At 41.6% G+C, this 23,739-nt stretch overlaps 1 protein-coding gene across 1 annotated transcript; it reads right to left on the reverse strand.

The window, feature by feature from the left end:
* Window positions 1–7,594: 7,594 nt before the first annotated feature.
* On the reverse strand, window positions 7,595–10,001 carry LOC307083989 (speriolin-like protein; the record flags this gene model as incomplete). The annotated part of the gene is made up of 3 exons (XM_079748087.1): window positions 7,595–7,927; window positions 8,427–8,551; window positions 9,917–10,001. 3 exons carry the CDS (start codon window positions 9,999–10,001, stop codon window positions 7,595–7,597), a joined length of 543 nt encoding a protein of 180 aa, XP_079604213.1.
* Between the last annotated feature and the right edge of the window lie 13,738 nt (window positions 10,002–23,739).

Below are 23,739 nucleotides of genomic sequence, written 5' to 3' on the forward strand. Positions count from 1 at the left end.
CTATTCTGGCTTCCTTCTGCATGAACTCTGTGAAACGAGCAAAGGTTGGATACTCTTTAGATTTGTCTAACTCGTTCACTACAATGCGACTCCATCTATGTGCCATGGACTCAGGCAGCTTTTTGAGGAGCTTATGATTTTCCTCACAATCGTTGAGGATGGCCAAGCCTTTAACGTGGGGAGTGGCTTCGGCGCAACTTTGCAGATAATCTGCAAACTCTCTGAGCGCTGTGGGGTCATTTGCAGCAACCTTTGGCCATTTTGTGAGTTTATCCCTAAAAGCCCTTTGGATGATGAATGGATTTCCGTATCTGTCCTGTAGCACGTTCCAAATGCCCTTATATGCGTCTTCAGTGTTTCGGTAGAAGAATCCTTCAACTGCTCTGCGTGCCTCCCCTGCAAGATAACTCTTAAGGTATAGAATTTTTTCACACACAGGGAGGGGCTTATGGCCGATAAGTGCCATAAAGGATGTCTTCCAATCTAAGTACTTTAAAGGGTCACCGGCAAACGTGGAGGGTTCTGGTACAGGCAGACGATTAAGAATAAGTGAGCTTGCAAGCGCTTGGGTTAGACTCACCTCCTCTTGATTTCTCAACATCTCAGGGGATTTTTGCTGTGATTGAAATGGCAGGGCTCTTGGATTTAGTGGAGTTTGAAGGTCAATATTAAGGTAGTCGGGCAGTATTATGTTGTCGACCTCTTGATTGCAACTTTCAGCATTATCAAAGGCATTGTATGCTTTTACTTGTGCTGATGCTACCTTTACTTCCATTGTCGCTTGTAGCCGTTGTAGCTTTGTTTTCTCCTCCTCTAGTCTTAATTTAACCTCTGCCTCTTTAAGCTTCCATTCACTCTCCAGCTTAGTGAGTTTTGATTGTTGTTCAAGTATTTCTTCCATTGCATTGGCCTGTTCTAGCTTTGCTGCAAGATCTGCTTCTGTGTCTGCACGTTTACTAGAAGACCTGGACCTGGAGGTGGCTTTTGAGTTTGAGCTTTCTGAGGGGGATGAAATTACTGTTTGTTTTTCCAAAGATAGACTCATACTCGTTCTTATTTAGCGTCATCCTCACTCTTTCCTTTTCCTTACTTTCATTAAATGTCTCGTCTATGTTCTCTAGACGTTTGTTTATGAGCTCAAATATTTAGTCTGTTAGAGTGCCACATGCATCCATTCTTTGAACAATAACTGGGGTAGTAGTATGGTTGCGGCGAATTGGCTCATAATGTTGTTGCACTATGGCGTGTTTAGCTTTAATGTCTCTTTCGATTCTATCAAGATCTTCAGGTGAGCAGAGAGCTTTTAATTTTACTCGTTTCTCTTGCTAACTGCTTCCACGAGTCATAGGCTTTGTTGAATGCCTTTTCGTTTTTCTTTGCTTCCTGTTCTTGCATCTCTAGGCCCTTTTCTGTTAAGCTTCGTTCTCGTGAGCTGGACCTCCCCTGTTCTTCAGCAGGTGTTAACATTTTGATGGTCTGATATATTAGTTTGCTCCTTTTAGTGTTTTAATGTCTGGACTTAAATTTGGATGAGTGGTGGCTTAAACTTTACGTAAGTACTACTAAATAACACTCAAACTTAGACATTTATACCTTATGAACACCTCAAGATTAGCAAAACAATATGCACAAAAAAGGGCAAAATATTATGGACGAAAATACTGCTGGTACTTCACAATCAGACCCTTAAATAATGAGCTTCAACAGTTAGGGTTTCAGGAGATAACAATTATTTCGGACTTGCTCATGGACATTAAAGCCATCAAATTAAACAACATTCAAACCACGCATTTTACCTTTCCAATGAAGTTGGTTGTTTAACCGTTCTTAAACTCTTAGGTTGCCAGAGTGATTTTTTTTTTTTTTAAGTCCTCTTACCACATCACCTTTGATCATGTGTACAGTGTATGTTAGTATCTTGATGCAGCTGAGGCGCCTGTGGGTATGTGTGCAGGACATCGAGCGATGTCTTATTTACAGTATTGAAGATGCCCGCACATCGAAGGTGGACGTCCAGCTGCAGCGTTGAGGGTCCGTGGAAGAGGATTTGTCGTGGTCGAGTTTCACTGTAGCTGCCCTTCACATTAAAATAACCGGAGAGTCTCTGACGGGTGCAACCTTTTATTGTAGAATTCTTTTGCTGATATAGCACCGTGAAACTAGAAAAAGTAACACAAAATGGTTGCACTATTACACAAATATATTAACATCAGTGCAGTACAATTTCCATGTTCACAAATAAAAGAATGACAGAAAACATTTCAGCACAATAAAGAAAACTTAAACGTGTGCATTATTTGCTTCACTTACATAAAGACACCAAACTTAAACATAATCACACTAAAGGCTTACAATAAACCAACATACCTCGCTCCGCTTGCCAAGGGTGCAAGATGAGGGAAAATTGAGAGGGAAAAGTTGCATTCACCGGACATTCATGGGTCAGCTGTTAGCTTTCACCGGGTGAAACGAAAACAAAAGGTTCCGGGGCGCAATACAGGTGGATACACAATAGGACCGTTACACTGTAGGTGAATTATGTTACACTCACTACAACCTTTTATTATCTGAATAGGAAATGCAATATGTTAGGACAGATTCACCATTAAAAGTGTTTCTAATAACATTTCTAGCGAGAAATATACATTTGCCTTGCATAATCTTCAGTCAGTGAATGTGTCTGATCTTTATTAATCTTTCTTATCAGAATGGGAAATGCAATATTTTAGGACCGATTCACCATTAAACGTGTTTCAAACAACATTTCTAGCGAGAAATATATCTTTTACTTGCATAATCTTCAGTCAGTGAATGTGTCTGATCTTTAGTTTGATAGTTATTAGGAAGATTTTATGGTCTCGCTCGCATGTTTCAACGACGTCAGGTTGCTAGGGACGCTGCTGTCGCTAAACTAGCAGCTCACGTGTTTTCTGCGGTTGTGTAATTAAACCGTTGCTTTACGTAACTTTTAATGATATCATCTTGTTAGAAGCACGTGAGAGCAGGGATGCCTTTACAGTGATATTTATTTGTTGGTAAATGAAGGGTACATTGTCTTCATTCAGACTGCTGTACATTTTTATTTTTCTGTAATTAAACGGCAGTTGTTAGCTAAAGCACATTGAATATTTGCTATTCAAACGTTATAAATCTCTTTACGGAGTATATACTGTAGACAAATTACACTACATTTAATTTGTAAATTACAAATTACACTACAAGAGTATTTGAGGAGGTAATTTGACAGTGTAATTTGTAAATTACAAATTACACTGTCAAATTACACTTTTATTCTTTGAGAATGAATTTAAAACATGTTCTCAAAGAAAGTCTGAGAAATGGATCATCATTAGCAGCAGTTCAAAACAAGTGTAGTGTAATTTGTAAATTACACTATAGCACATTGTTGGTGCTCGGGTCCTAACTAGTCAAAGTATATCATTCTCGAAATAACTCTGTTCTACTCCAATGAAGGTTGGACCCCCCAAGAAACACCTGCAGCAGCCTCAACTAGGCCTCCACCCTGTCCTCCAGAGACACCTGCAGGAGCCTCCTCAAATACTCTTGAAGAAGGTATGCAGAACAGGCAAACGGAGCTTCTGTATATAAAGAGCATTATAATGAGTTGTAAGCCACACACAACCACACACTTATTTTGTTAAATTAGAAAATGTAAACCACTTCTTAGCATTATCAATCCCGTAATCTGTTTGGAATGAAAGAAGTTTGGGTTAATTATAGTTTTTCTCTTCAATTTCAATGCACTGCCCCATTTAGCTTTTGTCATAACCTTAAAAAGCCAAAAAGGAATTTCACTATTTATGATGTAAAGTGCGTCCCCTTTGGTGCAATTAATGTTAAAGCAACTGTCTCTCTTCAAATTGATGATATCTATACAAATCTAAAGAGCTGCTGGGCTAATAGCATCAACAAAATGTAAGAAAAGGAGTAAAACGTAGAGCTTTGAAATGACTTGTTACTGTGATAACTGCTCGTGTGTGATTTTCGGGCCACTTTGGGACTTTTTTCAGCCTCCAGCCAGTGCAGGCTGTATGGAATAACATAGGTGTCATTCTTCTTATTACAAGTCAATAAAACAGCAAAATAAAAATGATTCATTAGTGTAAAGGCAATTAAACTATTTTCTGTACCTTTAACCATGCCTGAATTCCCTTATCTAGGACATAGATTGTTTGTTTCTGAGGTTTAAATGGATTGAATAGTTTGATTGTGTTCATGAAATTGACAGATGACGGTGTGGAACAAGACCCTGGTCCTAGTCCAATGGTGCCACGGAAGAAAAGGAAGGGTGCGTAAATGTGTAGAAATACAAAGATTTTAGTCTACGTTAATTTATCTAATGAAGTCTGTTTTAAAATCTAAATTGGCTGTGACCTTTTAAGCTGTGATCATGTGTTAAAATGTATTTTTTTTTTATTTACAGTTACACTGTTAGAAAAACTGAGACGACTTACTTTATGGCTTTAATATTTAATGAATTGGCTTTCCTTTCAGAATGTCAACATGTTGTGACAGGGAGAAAGGGGTTCTACCCTGTGAAGAGGGTAGCCAAAAGCAAAGTTATTAAGGTTAAAAATCCCACTCAAACATCCCCCCCACATATGCTTACCAAAAAGAGGCATGTCTGAGCTAGTTTTGTTGTGATTGTGCTGATAGATTTAACTTTTAATTGCACGTTTATGGTATTCGGTGTGAGCCAGGCAAATGTTTATACATGAAAAAAATACATTTTGTACCGAGTCTGTGCTGAAAAAAAGCCCAGTGTTTATACACAGCTCAGGCTCTGTAAACGGGGATTTAAACAAAGGGATTAGGAAAAAGTCTGGCAACACTTATCTAACCAATCAGCTACAGGCGGCGTTAGTGATGGCAGTAACAACTATGCTATTGAACAGGTATTAGGCCCGGAACACACATCCTGCATCTACCTTTTTTTTCTGTAAAAGATTAGAGCAGCCACACTGCACGCTGAAGATGCCCGTACGATTGCCCCAAGGCAAGGGTTTATTGGGGCAAAGTGTCTGAGGGAGCAGGAACGAAGGGGGATTTGTTTTGGTGCTCAATTAATCTGGGATCGCTGACTCCACCTTTTGAAGTGTTTTACAGTTGATAGGGGCCATATTTTGTTACTGTTGTAAGTATTAAATGCAATGGGCTAAACTTTATGTCATCCAGAGAATCGTAACTGAAAAGGTTCTCTATTTTACTGAAGATTATGCAAGGCAAATGTATATTTCTCGCTAGAAATGTTATTAGAAACACTTTTAATGGTGAATCTGTCCTAAAATATTGGATATATATATATATATATATTGCAATATACGTAACCATTTCCCCAAATGCTGGGAGAACGTCTCTGTTGGTGCTATTCCTCAATTCATTTAGATGGGCGGAAGAAAGCGTGTACTGTTGACGCTTTGGTCAGGCAAAGCGTGACACTGAACACGCCTTGCGAGGTGGACCAATTTCACGCTTTGGCGTGATACCGGGTTGATTGCACACACAGCAAGACCATGCAATGCATAAATTGGTGACCGGAATAAAGTGTCAATGTAATCAAGTGTGTAAGAGCATTTAAAATCGACATTAAAATTACCAATGTGGTACAAATACAAAGAAAATAAATCTCTTTACAGGCGCAGCCATTTTTGTTTTTGTTTGCCTCACTGAACTCGGTATACTCTCAGAACTCCGAACAAAAGGGGGTGTGCCTCCGTGAAGTGCCGCAAGGGAGATTTCCACACTTGCAACCCGGAAGGCTGGTGTCCGAGGCATCTGGAAAACACCATCTGTTAGCAAAATCTGGCCCCAGTTGCCGAACAGAAGTTAGAATCATCGGAGCGTCATGAGGTGTTGTTCACGAGAACTTTCCGTCGTCGCGAAAATGTTTTCCCCATTATTCCCAGCGACCTGAACGCTCCATTATTTCTGAAGAAGGGAAGGTTTACGTAAAGATACGTAATAGCTTCGAACATCAGAGCGTTTTGAAGGCGGCATCACATATCCCCTCAACTGATTACGCCTCGACATTGAAGCATAATGTGCAATCATGAAAAAATGTATGGATTTATTTATGAGAAAGTGTATTCATGTATTATGCCTTTTTAATTATTAACGATTAAGATTATTTTCATTTTACAAAGTTTATTTTACATAGTAACAATTTTGTCTCTTGCTGCTAGAGCTTTAGCTACTCTAGGTACTGTAGCTTTAGCGAAAACACGTGAAGTATGATTGGCTATCAAACTTATTTGAAAAGGAGGAGAAAGCTGTTTTTTGAGCTCCACCTCAGTGAAAACCAGGAGGTCATCCCTAAGAAAAGTGCCATTTTGTCTGTTGTTGAAGGCCATTGCGTCAGATACATACCTAAAACTGTTCAGTTGGATTTGCCACTACATCTCCCTACTCTGTACTCAAGCGCCAGTATTGAAATGGATTTTCCCTCACTGCTAGGATTTTTGATGAGCTGCATCGCACTCCGGAGCAGGTAAGATATTGAAAATAACAAAAACTTATTTATGCAGCGGGTCCAATTTGATCAATGCTTTTTTGATGAGGCATACTTGAGGGTAGAAGAATTCATTAGAACAGGTGTTGACTGAGGTGTTAAGTAAATGGTTTACTTTGCCACGCCTCTCCTCAAGGGCTAATTTTGAGAGAGCACCTGAAGGATGCTATTGCGGAAACCCTAGTGATAACGCAGACATACTTTATTGCACATCTGAGCAATGCAAACGAAAGCACTTCCACAAGTCATATCTGAAGCTGAGCAGGGGGTCAAACAGTGGGAAATGTGTAGAATGTAAATAACAAACAAAAAATAAATTAGGTTGTGGTCCAGAAACGCTTTTTATAAATGAATTTATATTTATACAAATTAATTCAAAATATATATTTTTTTACCATAGTATATATTGTATGTATGTGTTTGTAGTCATGTGAAAAATAAATGTGACCATACATACATAGATGAACAATAAAAAAATTATATGTTTTATAACTATGTATAGTAGTTGGTCTATGTAGTTCAGAGACAGAGAAAACAATTGTACCACAATTGTTTCTCAGTTGTCCCTACCATTTACTGTAGGGACAACTGATGGGCAAATATTACAATATTATAATATTACATATAACAATATTAACGGCATGACTGTCATTTGCATTTGATTGTGGTCGTAGTTGTGGTTGATTGCTGACCCAGTTTCCCACTGAGATCAACGGGTCAGTGGGATCGGTCATCAAAGCCGGTCCTCAAGATGGTGGCGCGAAGCTACAGTGACGTCACGTGAACCAAACAAATAGGAATTGTTTAGACATTTCTGAAACGCAAATTATGTTATGAGGGCATAAGTAATGCAGGCAAATAGGGACTGTTTTTTGGGGGGCTGAGCTCAATGCAACTTTCAGAAATTCCTCCTGTAAACAAGTCTTGAAAGAGGAAAGAGCAAACCAAGAGTTCATCTCAAAAAGGGACCTGTAGACTTCAATCAATGCATACTGTCAATGCAGACAGAAATTTATTTACAAGTGGTGTTAAGATAAGGAGGGTGGCCATGCTGACCCCAGCTCTCTACCACAGGAGGAGGGGCTTCCTGTCCGTCCTGGCCATGTCCGACAGGCAGCTGAGCAGGAGGAGCAGGTCCGGGACCAGTTTCCCTGGAGCAGTGCTGAAAATGACCTCCCTCACAACATAGACGTTGTTGTAGTCCATCTCCTGAGCCATGTAAGAATCAGGCCTTTGCTTCAGTATCCCGTAGGTGTTGACGATGAACTCAGTGAAGGGTGGGTGCAGGGTCTGGTTGTACCCGAGCTGGGCCAACCTCTCCATCAGGTCCGTGTACCTCTGGGAGACGTGGAGGCCGTACCCCTCATCCACCCGCCCGGTCAACGGGTGTGTGCTCACCTGCAGGAGCATCAGACAACATAGGAGTGTGTGCCTTTAATATCGTACCTTATCGTTGGGTTTGACAGATATTTCATTTTTAACTGTTAGAAAACAATCAGGATAGGTTCCTCTTGCATCACAGTTGTGATGTTCAATCGGTATCAAGGAAGAAAGCTCTCTATAACTTATATGTTTTAAGTGCTCTGACAAATTAACCTTGTTCTGATAGTCATCATGCTAAGAAAACTCAAACTAACGTGTCATTGCATGCACACACCATTCACTTTTCAATGTTCCCATTCATTTTTCAACGTCACCTTCCACAACAGGGCTTACACAGGCAACAGCTACTCACACTTTTTATTGTGTGAGTACCTGTTGCCTGCTAATAGTGGTGAAAGTATCAGCAGGCAACAGCTACTCACACAATAGCAAATGCAATTCAATTCTGAATGTTCCAATTCTATAATATCTTGGAGAGTAACTTGTGTTAATTGTGTAACACCATAATGCTTACCTGGATGATTTTTTCTGGTATGTTGAGCACAGTAAAGCCATAGAGTCTAGCCTGGCTCTGGAACACATGCGAAAGAATCCTCCTGTCCAGCTGAAAGGCGATCTCTCCAATCACCCTTTCAGGGTCTGAATTGAAAGAGAAAGTCTAATTGTAGCCGATGCATTCATTCGTTGAGCCCTTCCTATGGTGTCCATCCAAAGATTTCATTGTCGTGTTTAGTGATACATGTTTCCATAACTGACCTTTAACCTTTCGAGGCACAGGAGACTCACTGTAGGTTTCAACTGCTGGCTTCACTCTTGTTTCAGTGTGCATGGAACTTTTTATGAAAGACTCAAAGCTGATCGGAGAGGAGGTTTTGTGCACAGGTTTCAGGCCCCTTTGTTGCAAGTTTCTTCTAAACTGGCTCTTCCCCAGGGTGTCTTGGATATGAGTGGTTGGTTTGCTTCCTGAAGGAGCACATATACAAACGGAAGATACCATTTTATCAGGTAAGGAGTCATGAGTAAAGGAACAAAAGAGTCACTTCGTATTGCATGAGATATTTAACAATTGTACGCCGAAGGCGAAGGGAATATTGGGAAATAGCCGATAGTAGCCGATATTCTCCACTATCCACGGAGCCTGAGATGAATAATAGTATATACTACACGTGAACTCTCCAAAAATAAACAAGATAACACTTTTTCCCGGGATTTATTTGTTTTTATTAGCGGTTTAATTGTTTTTATTAGCGTGACAGGACGACCGTCACGCAAATTGAGATCTCCATCATGGGATATTGCCCAATAACCCGTGATTGCGAACCAATCAAATTGCGCCATTTTAGGAGGTTCACGTGTAGCATATACTAATAGCGAATATGTAAGGAAATATAAAATGGCAATCGGAAATAGATTTTATTTGATTTGCACCGACTTAATATATCCTATATGACTCAATTTCTTACTTTGGTAACTTCAATTACTTTTGGGCAATTTTTAATAAAGTTTTCCAGAATAAATATTCAAATTTTGCAAGATACTTTGTTACTCCATTCAGAAAATGTCTTAGACTAGGTTACCCCACCCATTCTGCGGGTGATTTGAGTTTGCCCTGCAGAAAGGTCTGGAGAAGAGCAATATATTTCTTTCTAGTTTCGATAAGTTTTTGTGGGAGCCAATCACCATGCTGGCTTTTCTTCCTGGCGCGCTATTGCATACAGAGTCATTTAAACTACACCCATTGATCACACCTTTTGTGCTGAAGAAAATGACAGCAACTTTCCCAGACCATCATGCAATCTACGATGGAGCTTGGTCTGGCAATAACCAGGCTAATGCTGTCTTAGTTAACAAAGATCTTCTAATATTAGTATAGGTATGTTCAACATAAAATTGCAAAAAGCGAACTCGTCAATATTACCCTGTTATATGTACCCTATTACCCTTTTATATATTTTTTCTTTGATTAGGTTGCAGCTGTCATTACAGAGCTGTACAACGTCTTACCTTCTGGGTCCATGAGAACACCCCAGCTGGACACATTGTTCTTGGTAGTCAGTTCCAGGCTTTCTTTGACCAGGTTTAACACCATGTTCAAGTGGTTGTTATCATGCTTGAGGTTTTCATTCTCAGAAAGCAATGTAACGTTAGCCTGCTCAAAATCGATCGATGCCATCTGTGATGGGAGGCCTTACTGATCAGAGATCAAACACGTGTCCAGTAAGGTCTGTGATCTGAGGATTAATGGATCTGATCAACATAGATCTGAGGTGAATAGCATCACTTTCCCTTTGTGATGTCACAAAGGGTCCAGAGATTCCGGTTTCTCTTTTGAATACTTCTTGGGACTGTATGTTTAGAAAACATTACTAAAGGTTCTGATCATTATGTAAATGAAGTCGAAGAAAATATGGAAATATTTTATCGACCAATCAACAATCACACTATTTTGCTAATATGTAATGTTACTTCATTATATAAATATTTGACATGTCAATGGCAAGACAATACAGTGATAAATAAAACACTGTGTGTTCACGTCAGCTCAGCTCTTTCTGTTCACTTCTTGCTTTCCCAACCATCTCCAGAAGGTATTAGAATATGTTGATGATATCTGTTTACAGGTTGAGGGCAGCAGATTCATACTCTACCTCCTGAGCTAAGCCGACCACCAAGATGTTTATTCCATTGTATTTTACGATTCACAAGGGTGAAATGGCCCCCATTTGATAGTAGGCAACTTGCTTTGTTTAAATAGATATGATATATATGATATGTCAGTTTCAGTCAATGGAATGTCGTGTGCAGTTGCGGGCATTAGTTAAAATGGCATAGGGATCCGTCAGCTATTAGTGAGTGAAATGTGCTTTGTGGATATCTGTTCCAGGTTTACTGCACCTTCTTCTGTAAAAGCCCATTTAGGTCCTACACATCCTCTTCCGGAACTGGTTTGGGTTCATCTCAGGTGCATGAGATGCTTCACATTGGTGGAGAACACAGTGATAGAGGAGCAGAGGGAGAGAACACAGCGATGGAGGAGCAGAAGGGGAGAACCCAGCGATGGAGGAGCAGAGGGAGTGAACACAGCGATGGAGGAGCAGAGAGGGAGTGAACACAGCGATGGAGGAGCAGAGAGGGAGAACACAGCGATGGAGGAGCAGAGGGGGAGAACACAGCGATGGTGGAGCAGAGGGAGTGAACACAGCGATGGAGGAGCAGAGAGGGAGTGAACACAGCGATGGAGGAGCAGAGGGGGAGAACACAGCGATGGTGGAGCAGAGGGAGTGAACACAGCGATGGAGGAGCAGAGAGGGAGTGAACACCGCAATGGAGGAGCAGAGGGGGAGAACACAGCGATGGAGGAGCAGAGAGGGAGTGAACACAGCGATGGAGGAGCAGAGGGGGAGAACACAGCGATGGTGGAGCAGAGGGAGTGAACACAGCGATGGAGGAGCAGAGAGGGAGTGAACACCGCGATGGAAGAGCAGAGGGGGAGAACACAGCGATGGAGGAGCAGAGGGGGAGAACACAGCTATGGTGGAGCAGAGGGGGAGAACACAGTGATGGAGGAGCAGAGGGGGAGAACACAGCGATGGAGGAGCAGAGTGGGAGAACACAGTGATAGAGGGAGCAGGTTTCAAAATGGTTTCAAAATCAATCTCTACCACTTTTTTCTGCTATCTCTCTCTACAACTCTGGAATTGGACCTCAAGCAGCCTTAAATAGTGCATGGTCACCTTGACTGAAAGAGGCCGATGGAGAATAGGGGCTGGTAGTCCCATATCTAAGCATGGGGAGGCCTTAGGAGCATGGTCTAGGGGGAACAGAAGAGCATCACTTGCACCAGGGTGACCCCCAAACAGGGCCAGTGTTGAAGCCAGGCTTCCCAACATCAGGGAGCTTCCAGAAGATAGGGATTGATAGGACCACCCAGGATGGTTGTAAGGCATGTCCTTGGATATTGTCAAAGCTTCAAGAACACCAATGTTTGTTAACTGCAACGATAAGACTGTAAAAAAATACTTTACATATTTAGCATCTATCATTTACAAAAGTCACATGTTATAGTGATAGTTATTTAGGATTGCATATCCTTTGCATGGTGGACAAGCAAGGGGATAAAGGGACCTTGAAGACAGCGCCACTGGAGCCCATGCACACCTTGTTTCTTATTATTATGAATTTCTATCTCATTATTTCGACTTTCTATCTCATAATTTTGTATTTTTTATTTCTTTGTTGCTTGCAATAATGTGCTTTCATACGTTCAGAAGAAGGATAAGTATTTCCTGGTTTTAAACATGAGTGGAGTAGCCAACCGTGGCTGTTTATCCCCTGAAGTCCGTCACTCCGGCTCTCCAGCGCCCCCTTACGGACACTATAGTTGTCTGGTGGTTTCACTGAGCTAAAAACCTTAAAGATCCCATGCCACACCCATTTCATTCATTTTTTTTATAATCCTTAATGTCCTTTGATCGAGTTTGTAATATTGTTTGTGTTGGAAATGCCTTGGATAGCTTGTTTCAAACTATTCTAGCATGTCTGAAAAGCCTGGTAGAAAAGACGACTGCTTTTCTCATGAATAGTCAGGTATTAATGAGCGTTACTCTGATTGGATCGCTGTTCTCATGAATATTCAATATTTAAATTTCGCTTTGCTCTGATCGGACGACAGCAGCTGTCCACAGGCTTACCGAGGAAACCTAGCAAAACCAAAAACGATGGCAGGAATTTTGCCCTACGTGTTTGACCCAGAGTCGGAAGATGGGACTGAAGGAGAAGACCAAGAACAACCACAAACACGTACAACGATGGACGTTTCAGAATGGTAATGTGAGCTAACTTAACTGGCATACAGGGCTTAGTTGTGGCTATACGCCAATAAACGGAGCGCAGGCCTATTCCCACCTCTTTTATTTCTGAAATAGTTTATGCACCTCCAAATCATTTATGAACCCAATGCATTTTGTAATAATCCAAAATCACACGGTATTATCCACATTTAGGCTATGTATAATATAGTAGGCCAACAATAGGCCTATGCACTCAACTTTCCCGGAATCAGGCTACCTGTTCAAACACTTTTGGTATGTCTTTTCTAATCATCACGTCATCACGATGTGATGATAAGAAAATACATACCAAAAGTGTTCGACGACATCGGTGGACCACGACGTGCTGTGATAACCAAATTTGTGCTTTTTATTAAACCACTAGGCCTACACACCTGCATATAGCCCTTTCCATCAAATAGCTTGTTAGTGATTGCTTTATTGATAGACATTCTAACAGAGCAACCAGGTTATTCAAATAGGCCTAGGCTTAGGAGTCATAATTATTTTTTATGTTGGCATTCAAAGATGTGTTGTAGGCCAATTAAGTCATTTGCAAAGACCTACAGCATCTTCATTTTCATATAATCAGACTGATTTTTTTTATATTAGGTAGGCCTATAGCCTAATTTGTGTTTCATTATTAATGGCTGCCAAACACATTGCCTACCTTTTGCTTCAGGTGTACCTGTGGGAATTGCTCTACAATGCAGACAGGTGGAGAATTTATGCTGCAGGGAGACACCAACGCTAAGACAGGGCCACGATGGGTGGTATGGATTACATTTTGGTTATACACTGTAAAATCAATTATATTAATCAAACATATCTGATTGCACAGGTTGTAAGAATAATGGAAGACGAGGATCCACCAGTATCATGCATGACCCTCCACCCAGGACTAGATCCAGTTTGTCTCAATAGATATTCCCAGCAAAATGACCTGAACATTTATCAACGTGATTATGGGAACTTGCAAGTTAGAGGCAATGAGTAAGTGAGATGAAAAAATGGCTACACTACGGCACATCAGCATATTCAAACATGTCTACCAAGCTCATACACTATTTTGTATAGTGAAAGTCAAAGTGATGGAGCTGTACCTACCAATAATACCAATACGAATAAGGATCATTTTTTATTCTATTTACACATGACTAAACATGTCATATATAACTCACACACTATATACAGTTCAGCCTTGGCCATATGTACATAAACAACAATGTCCTCTGCTTTTTGACAGCCGGTTGCAGGTACTTGGCCTACAGGTCATTTGTCAGCTGGTGCTGGGGATATCTTGGCAGGAAGACACGTGTTGTCATCCCCTCTTGTGTGGTCCAACACATACGCAGGGAGTTCTCTGATGCTGAAGGCCAATGTGTTGGATTTAAACCTCCTCCACTCTAAAGCGAGATACATAGGCCGCAATAGCATCTTCTAATGGTGGACGTTCGTATTGGGACGATAGGGAACTGGGCACAGGAATCTTCTGACGTTCCTCCAAGTAGGGCAGGGGGTTAGGGACTACCTCTTCAAAGAGGAGATGCATCAGGCTGAAGGTATAGCCTAAAAGAAATACAATGTAGGTAAACTGTACATGTAACAATGTACAAAGTGTTTTATACATCAATAAATATTTTCTTACAACTAACAGTATGTTGGTTGTGTTTTTACTGCTTTCAACGTAGCAGCTCCTTTTTTGCTTTTGAGAAATTGAGTTTGTACCTCAGTCTTCCTGAGCTTGTCTTTGCTTGGGAACGGCCAGCATTCTCATTAAAATGCATGGCTGCCAGGTACAGTCTGAAGGAGAAAATAGGGTGTGGTAATAAAACTGTCATAGCAGAACACCGGTTGCAACAGGTCTTTATCAAACAACAACTACAACCACAGCAAAGATATCTACACATATCATTAGGTCTGTATTGTTGCAGTGTAAGAAAGTATATGTTATTAGTCAGTATATGTAAACATACCTGCACAACATCCCAATAAAAGGGAAAACCACATTTTTGGGGGTAAAACGCAAAATAACACTGTGGAAAGCTTCCAGTGTTGAGGTCTGGTACTTTGAGCTCAGCTTTTCCACATCAGTCAGGACCCTCTTGTTTGAAAGGATTTTTTCCACTTTATAGAGGGCTTTGGTGCCTTAAGAAAGATATATATATATATATATATATATATATATATATATATATATATATATATATATATATATATATATGTTATTATTTTTAGAGAAACACAAGCAAGATAGTCAAACAACATTACATACAATAGAGGTTTACACACCTGGCTGAAACCACTTTTTATGATCTCTTGTTCGGCGAACAGGGTGGAGGCATTTGGGGAAAGCTGGGTTGTCGTGGCTGTGTATGTCCTGAATGTGGTTAATTAATGAGGTCCATTTAGCCACTTTTTCAGCCCCGGTGGATGATGATGTTGCTGCCCAGTAGACATGGTTGCTGATGCCACGCCGCCACCTCTTAACAATGTCACAGTCCTTCTCTTTCGACACCTTGTCCAATTTCTTAGACAGACCTAATCAACAAACAAAAACAAAAGAAATCTGTCAAAATCAATCTGATGAAGAAGAAGTTATATAACTCCATATGTGGAGTCATGTGGTTCAGCGATCACTGTGGAGTCTTCCCCATCGTCTTCCTCCTCTACAGCTAACCGAGGTCTTTTAGCTGGCGTTGGCTTGATTGGCGTAGTGGTCGAGGGTCCCCAAGGTGCATCATCTGTAGTTGTACTCACACTTACAGAGCAGGCTGTAGTTTGTGTGCCTAAGGAATATTACTGCATATTACTGTTTTGTAACACCATTTACGAAAGAATAACAACAGAGGCCATCGAGTAAGCTATAGATTACCTCAGGTGTGTAGAGTTAAAAAATGAGTAGAGTTATTATGTGTATATACTATGGCTGGCAAGTTGTGCTGATAACAATAGTACAAAGACCGTAGCAAACATTTGAAGTTTTAACTAGTTCATAAAATCTACTAGAAGGTGGATGAACTATTTCGATTTTTGCAAACCCTATTGTATAAATATGACATGTGGATGAACTGAGTTTACTTGGTTTAGCCACCATTATCAACACTGCATGATCGGAACAGAAGTTACTTGGCACAAGAGCAGTTGAAAAATGAATGAAATCACAAACCTCTGCTTCTCACATGATTGCTTAAAGTACCAACAGAAAGCTGTGTGCCCCTGGATGACAGACTAGGTGGGTCTGTTTGGCTAGATGTGTGGATGTTGGACGTTCTTGATGTTCCTGGTGTGCTCTAAATGACATGATACACACAAGAGACAATTAGACACCAAGTAATACATAAAGCTAAATCATGTCCTGAAGCCAAATGAATAAAGTCTTGGAAAATTGTACATAGATGTTAACTTACACTGTAATAACTCACTTATCTGAGTAGTAGACTAGCCTACAAGTTATCCTCATCTACAGGCAAATTATCCTGATAGCTGCCGGATTAGATTGGTAATGTTGGGAAAAACGGTCTGTCTAGTTACTGGACCAGATGAAATGAGACGGAGAGGTAATAAAGTCTATCGGCACGAGGACCTTGGATTTATTAAGTAAAGTGGCAACGGTTATACAGAGTCATAAGCGTGAGAAATCGAATATGTCTAAGTCCCTAATCAGCGCTGATGGTTCGTCCGGAGCTTCGCCTCCGTGGAAGGTCTGCTTCGGAAGAAGGTGAAGAGTCTCAGAGTGATACAGTTTTATGCCGTATCTCCTCGTGATGAGGTGTGTGCGTTTGAGATGTGTGTGGTTCTGTGTGTTTTTACTTGACCTTGGTTCCCAGGCACTAGTGTATGCATGTATATCTTCTTGTGTTCCTCCTTACGGGGGAGAGCTTCAGAGCATCACCTGTTGTGGTCCTCCCGTTCTTGAGGATGACTGGTGCATTGTCTGAGTGTCTACCATCTGCCGGGAGGAGATATGGGGCCCTGGCTCCGGCCCTGACCTGACTATATTCTCATGTATGTGTTATGTGTTAAAAGTTGACTATATTATAAGGTGACTGCCATGTGATGTGCTCATTAAGCTAGGGTAGGAGTTAGCTATATTTATAATGTACATGTGATGTGCTCAATAGGTTATTTTGCCCCAACAGTAACCATAACTACAAGACGGTTGTGCTGACATGAGGAAAACTATGCAGAAATGATACACATACATACAAATTTTGATACTGTGTATGGGCAGAAAATCCCTAATGGCTATAACTCGCTGATAGTAGTAGAGAGTGCAAGCACATCCAACTCTGTACAGGTGCAGGGTAAAGAGTCCGTCAGATAATAAGAAAAAGTATACCCGCACACTGTCGCTTCTGCTTCCAGTGATTGTATTAGATACACAACGTTTCGACCGTATAGCTGCTAGGTCTTCGTCAGGTCTGACCAAGTCGAAACATTGTGTCAACCATATCAGTATAACTAGGCGGCTACCATCGAATGAAGTTAGCGCTAGCTGCACGTGCTACTTTGACTGTTCATGCTAGCGTTGTCCAAAATGGGCATATAGATCATGTAGTTACATCTAACTTTTTAAAAAGGATTTCATTCATTTCATTTCATTTTCATTGTGTAGATAAAATTACTTACGGCTGTTGGAGAAGTAGGCAACCTCCGTGATGGCACAACTCCAGGTTTCAAAACCAACTTTGATACAAACCCACTGCTGTACTCCCCGAAGTTGACAAAGTCATCGTCTCTGAAATGCGCCGAACACAGCACTAATCTGGTTCCATAGTTTTTCGGAATTTCTCCAAAAATAAATTGCAACCATGTCTCTCTTAATTCCTCTGTCTTTGGCAGGAGATGTGTTATGTATTACTTCATAATTATAACGTAATAAGGATGTCTAGACCAGGAGTTGTAGTCAACATAGTTTTTACTGGATCTACATAACTGGGAACATTAATCACTGCGCACACATAGAACAGGCAACGCATACGACAAAAAGTAGTTCCTTCATTATGTGGGTATACCACATACATAACAATTCCTCCCTTCCAGCTTTGACCTAACCTGTAAACATCAGAAAGTAAGTACTGTGTTAGATAACTATAACTATAACAGAAATAAGACACTTAATCAATCTTCAAACAAACATCACTTGATTACAACAACAACAAAGGGGTGGTAGTCAGTCATGACTACAAATCAAGTCTCTGAGGTGCTCTGCGATTTCTCTCAGGGTAACGCCTGGGTGGAGAACCAGTGGAACTTGGTTGGCGTTCAGCAGCCCCTGTGGATTCAATGTCATCATCAAAGTCCTCTGGTGCTGTTGAAGCAACCTCCTCCGAGTCTTCACGTGTTATTGAATCCTTAGCCATGGTACTGCAAGCCGTTGCCTCCAGTAGCTGGTCAACATGCCTGCGCCAGACCATGTCAGGCCCTACACGCACGGTGTACGTCAGTGGTCCGGTCTGTGACAGAATCTCCCCCAGCTGCCTTTTCTGTTTTTTACCTCTATAGTCTCTGGCAAGCACTTGGTGTCCCACACTGAAGGTTCTCAGTTGTTTTCGTGTTTGTCCACTTGTACACTGTTTTTCCAGTACATGTTTGCGAATGTCTGGCTTTAGCAAATCCAAACGCGATCTCAGGTTCCTGCCCATGAACAGCATCGCTGGTGTCTGTCCCGTTGTAGCGTGTGCTGTGTTTCGATAAGCCAGCAGGAAGTTTGCCACTTTTTGTGGTAACAACGTTCCCTCCTTCCCACTTGCTTTCATCGACTGTTTGAAAGACTGTACAAAACGCTCCGCTAATCCATTTGTTGCAGGATGGTGAGGAGCTGAGGTAATGTGCTTGACACCATTGTTCCTGATGAACTTCTGGAACTCCTCCCCAGTGAATACGCTTGCATTGTCACTCACCAGTTGTTGAGGAAAACCCTTGCGTGAGAAGAGTGTTCGCAGCATGTCCACAGTTTGAGCAGATGTGGCCTGTTTCACTGCGAATACTTCGGGCCACTTTGAGTGGGCATCCACCACAATGAGGAACATCCGATCCATAAAGGGTCCTGCATAGTCAATGTGAATACGTTGCCATGGAGTAGTGGGCCACTCCCATGAGTGGAGGGGTGCTGTCTGGGGCTGGCGCTGTATCTGCTGGCACCCACTGCAGGTCTTAGCGAGGTTTTCAATTTGGCTGTCTATGCCAGGCCACCAGACGTAGCTTCTAGCAAGGCTTTTCATCTTTACTACACCGAGATGCCCTTCGTGCAGTGACTCCAGCACTCTTGAACGCAGCTTGGGTGGCACAATGACACGTGAGCCCCACATGACACAGCCTTGACACACTGATAGCTGGTCACGACGGGTGGAGTACTCAGGTAGCAGGGGGTAGCCATGAGTTGGCCATCCATTCAACGTCAACTCATATACCTTGGATACTGAGGGATCTCTGTTGGTTTCCTTTTGTATCTGAGCTCTTGTGACCGGAAGTGATTCCAGTTGGGCCAAGTGGAACGCGTCAGCTGGATCAGTCATGTTCCCCACCGGGTGTGGCTCGTGTGGGAGGCGTGAGAGTCCATCCACGTTTCCGTGCTCTTTTGTTCCTTTAAATTCAATGGTGTAGGTGTGAGCACGTAGAAACAGAGCCCATCGTTGCAAGCGTGCCGCTGCCATTGCTGGAACACACTTTCGAGGGTTAAATATCGACACAAGGGGTTGATGGTCCGTGATCAATGTGAAATGCTTTCCGTATAGATATTGGTTAAACTTCTTCACCCCCCATACTAAACTCAAGCCTTCTCTGTAAATTTGGGCATAGTTGCATTCTGCAGCGTTTAGAGATCTTGACGCAAAAGCAATGGGCCGCTCCGTCCCATCAGGCATTCTGTGTGAGAGCACAGCGCCGATACCATACGGGGAAGCATCGCAGGCAAGGCGCAGAGGGAGACTGGGGTCAAAGTGTGTCAAGACCTCCTCCGATGTGATGAGCTGTTTAGCAGTCTTAAACACTCGTTCACAGTCTTTGGACCACTTCCATTTCTTGCCCAATTGTAGCAAACCGTGTAGAGGGTGCAACACAGTGGAGAGTTTGGCAGAAATTTGTGGTAGTAATTGATGAGGTCCAAGAATGAGCGCATCTGGCTCACATTCTCCGGCTTTGGTGCTCTCAGAACAGCATCGATTTTGTCCTGAGATTTGTGGAGTCCATGTCTGTCAATGATGTGACCACAATACTCAATTGAGTCTTTGAAGAACTCACATTTGTCCTTGTTGGCCCTCAATCCATACTCCTCCAATCTCAACAGAACTCTTTGTAGGTTTGTCAAGTGTGTCTCATCATCAACTCCCGTGACAATGATGTCATCCAGATAGCATTGGGTTCCCAATATCCCTTGGAGTACTTGGTCCATGGCGCGTTGCCATATCGCTGGGGCACTAGATATACCAAAGACCAATCTGTTGTATTGGTAAAAGCCTTTTGTGGTATTTATCGTCAGATACTTTCGTGAAGACTCCTCCATTTCAATCTGTAAGTATGCCTGACCAAGGTCTATCTTTGAGAAACGCTCTCCACCTGCCAGGGACGCAAATATATCATCAATGCGTGGGAGGGGATACTGGTCTGCATGCAGGACAGGATTCACTGTGACCTTGAACTCACCGCAGATACGTACAGCACCAGTCTTCTTGACCACGGGCACAATTGATGTTGCCCATTCACACCAGTCGACTTTGGAAAGAATACCTTGATCCTCCAAGTGCTGTAGTTCCGCCTCCACCTTTGGGCGAATGGCGTAGGGCACAGGACGAGCCTTGTGGAATTTTGGTGTTGCATTTTCTTCGAGAACAACCTGTGCTTTCAGGTGCTTCAGGGTGCCTATTCCATCTTGGAAAACCTGTGCAGACTGTGTCAGTATCCGTTTTAGTCTTTCATCTGTAGTGCTTCTGTTTTCCTTTGAGGTGATCTGTATTGCCTTTATTGACTGCCAGTTGAGATGAATGCTTCTCATCCATTCACGTCCAAATAAAAGGAAACCCTCACTCTGCAGCACATACAACTCCAACTTTTGCTTGTCCTTCCCATGTTTCACTTTAACTTTCAATTTTCCCATAGGAGAGATTTTCTCCCGTGTATGTTTTCAGCATTACTGAGGTTGGTTTCAGTTTCACCTTTGGAAATGTACTCACATAATCTTTGTGGGAGATGATTGAGAGGGCAGATCCTGTATCCAACTCCATCTTTAATTTCACTCCCTCTACCTTAGGTGTCACCCATATGATGTTACGATCTGTCTCTTTAAGAGAATGAATTTTCAGACATGACAAATCTGCATTTGAATCGCTTGAATCAGTTTCACTGACCTGATGTACATTTCTGTCCCTCTTTCCTATTTTCCTTTGGTATGATTTGTTATCACTTTGCTTCGACCTGCACATTTTCTGTATGTTTCCAGGTTTGTTGCAGTGTCTACAGTCTTTATCTTTGAACCAGCACTCAGTTGGGTCATGTGAATTTTTCCCACACCGAAAACATGACTGTGTTCTGTCCTTTGGTTTAGTGTGAAATTTATTCACAGAGCATTCTCCCATATTTTTCGTTTGCAATTGAATTGCGTCTTTTGCAACAGTTTCCATTGAAACGGCGATGTCATATGCCATATCCAGTGTTAGATCTCTCTTCGTCAAAAGTCTTTTCTGTGTATTGTCATTGTCCAATCCGCATACGAGCCTGTCTCTGAGTGCATCCAAAAGTCCCGCCCCGAAGTCACAATGTTCAGCCAATCTCCGCAGCTCCGCCATATATTCAGCTATAGACTCCATCTTTAACTGATCTCTCTTATGGAATCGGAAACGTTCGGCTATGACTAGTGGCTTCGGATTCAAGTGGCATTGTAGCAAATCCACATTCTGTTGGAACGTTTTCTCAGGCGGCTTATCCGGTATTGTGAGGTTACGTAGCAAATTGTATGTCTTAGCTCCCATCAGACTCAAAAGCACCACAACCTTCTTCTCCTCCTCCATGTCATTTGCCACACAGTATTGTTCAAGTCTTTCCACATAAGCCGACCAATCTTCTACAGTACTGTCAAAACAATCCATCCGTCCAATATTCATTTTCACTTGTTTCGTTGCTCTTCACTCACTGTAAAACTTTTATCCGGTCACTTCTTCCGTAGGATACTCCGTAGCGTTTCCATTAACGCAGCCGCCATGCGGGTGGGTAAACAACGTGATCCTGACGGCCATCAAAGATACATTCAACCTGTCTTATGGAGCATTGCACCGCGGGGATACAACACGATTCTCGTCGCCAATTGTTATGTATTACTTCATAATTATAAGGTAATAAGGATGTCTAGACCAGGAGTTGTAGTCAACATAGTTTTTACTGGATCTACATAACTGGGAACATTAATCAATGCGCACACATAGAACAGGCAACGCATACGACAAAAAGTAGTTCCTTCATTATGTGGGTGTACCACATACATAACAAGATGCAAAGTGGACGTTTTGCCTTGGCATAACACACAGGTTCGATGTCGTTCTGCCATTGCACTCAAAATTCTGTAACTAGCCTGTTACTACGCACACGTATTAGCACTATCTCAATCGCGACTCCTTCAGAACTTCTGTGGGCGGTTACGAACCAACAAAGTGGGCAGGGCCATGAATAATAATTTGACAACGCTACGTAACAGTGTCACCTTATCCAGATTGGCTCATTTCTTCTGTCTTTTCCCTTTCATTGGCTATTGCATACAGCAGACAAACTGCATAGATTTCAAACTTACCACAGGTCACAAACTTATTCTGACCTGTTATTTAACAAACAACAGGAAAAACGTGATTTTAATGGAATGGGGCCTTTAAAGGTGAACTATGCAACTTTTTTTTAGCTTAATTTACCTTAATTAAGCAGGTTAAGAGTCATTGTGATGGTTCTATGACACTTTATGGGTCGATTGGTGGCTGTTTCCCCCTAGCCATCTGGGCGGAGAAAGGGAAAATGCACGTTTCTGCCACCGACCTGCCGCCAACTCTCACGGGAGTCGATCCTGCATAGTGGGCCTTTAATTGCACTAACCACATAGGAGATTTTAAACCAAATTTATACCAGGACTTGAATATCATTGACCATTCAATTTAAGAGGTAATATGCTAATTTAAATCAAATTCAAGGGATGTTGAGATAAAGTATCATTTAATTCCGGAGAGCCCCCCCCCCCCAAAAAAAAAGTTCTAAATCCCTGTGTTTTGAAATATCTTTTAATTATTTTACACATTTTAAACATCTGATCACATTTGAAACATCTCTGATCATATTTTACACATTTCTGATCATATTTTTTTAAACATTTTTGAAACATTTTAAACATATGTGAAACATTCTAAACATCTTTGTGAGTTTTTAAACACATTTCTTAACACATTTTAACATCTTTATCTAAGCATGTTTTTGAAATACATTTGAACATCTTAATCTGTAAACTGCCCGTTTAGCCTCCTTTTTTAGCTCACCTCAACTTTAGTGGGAGCAATGAGTTTGCGTAGCTGTGTTCGAAATCGTTCCCCATCACGGATACAGTGCACTATAAAGGGTGCTCGCCATTTTGCAGTGGTGTTCGAATTCGCACTATGAATTCGAACACTAATTCTACGCACTATGAAGTAGACTTAAAATACTCCAAATTTGAGTGAACATACGATGTTCCCTACATGTTACTCCCGTATACCACAATGCAATGCGGTCGTGTTTTTCCGGAGGAGAAGAAGAAGCTGAATAATAACGAAAACGTATACATTTAATGATGGAGTCTCCGGCTTTCGTTTAGAAATGTCAACAATTTGTTTGGGATTTAACATAGAAAATATAACATTCAAAATTAATTTAAAAAAAAACTTGATCAAGGAAATGAAACATTCAACATCAATACAACCTCCAGCTTTCCTCGTGGGTGCCCGGTTTGTTTACATGATGTGGGCGCATCTGTCTGCGTCACACACCCGG

This window comes from Pollachius pollachius (assembly GCF_949987615.1).
Source record: "Pollachius pollachius genome assembly, chromosome: 1".
Taxonomy (NCBI): Eukaryota; Metazoa; Chordata; class Actinopteri; order Gadiformes; family Gadidae; genus Pollachius; species Pollachius pollachius.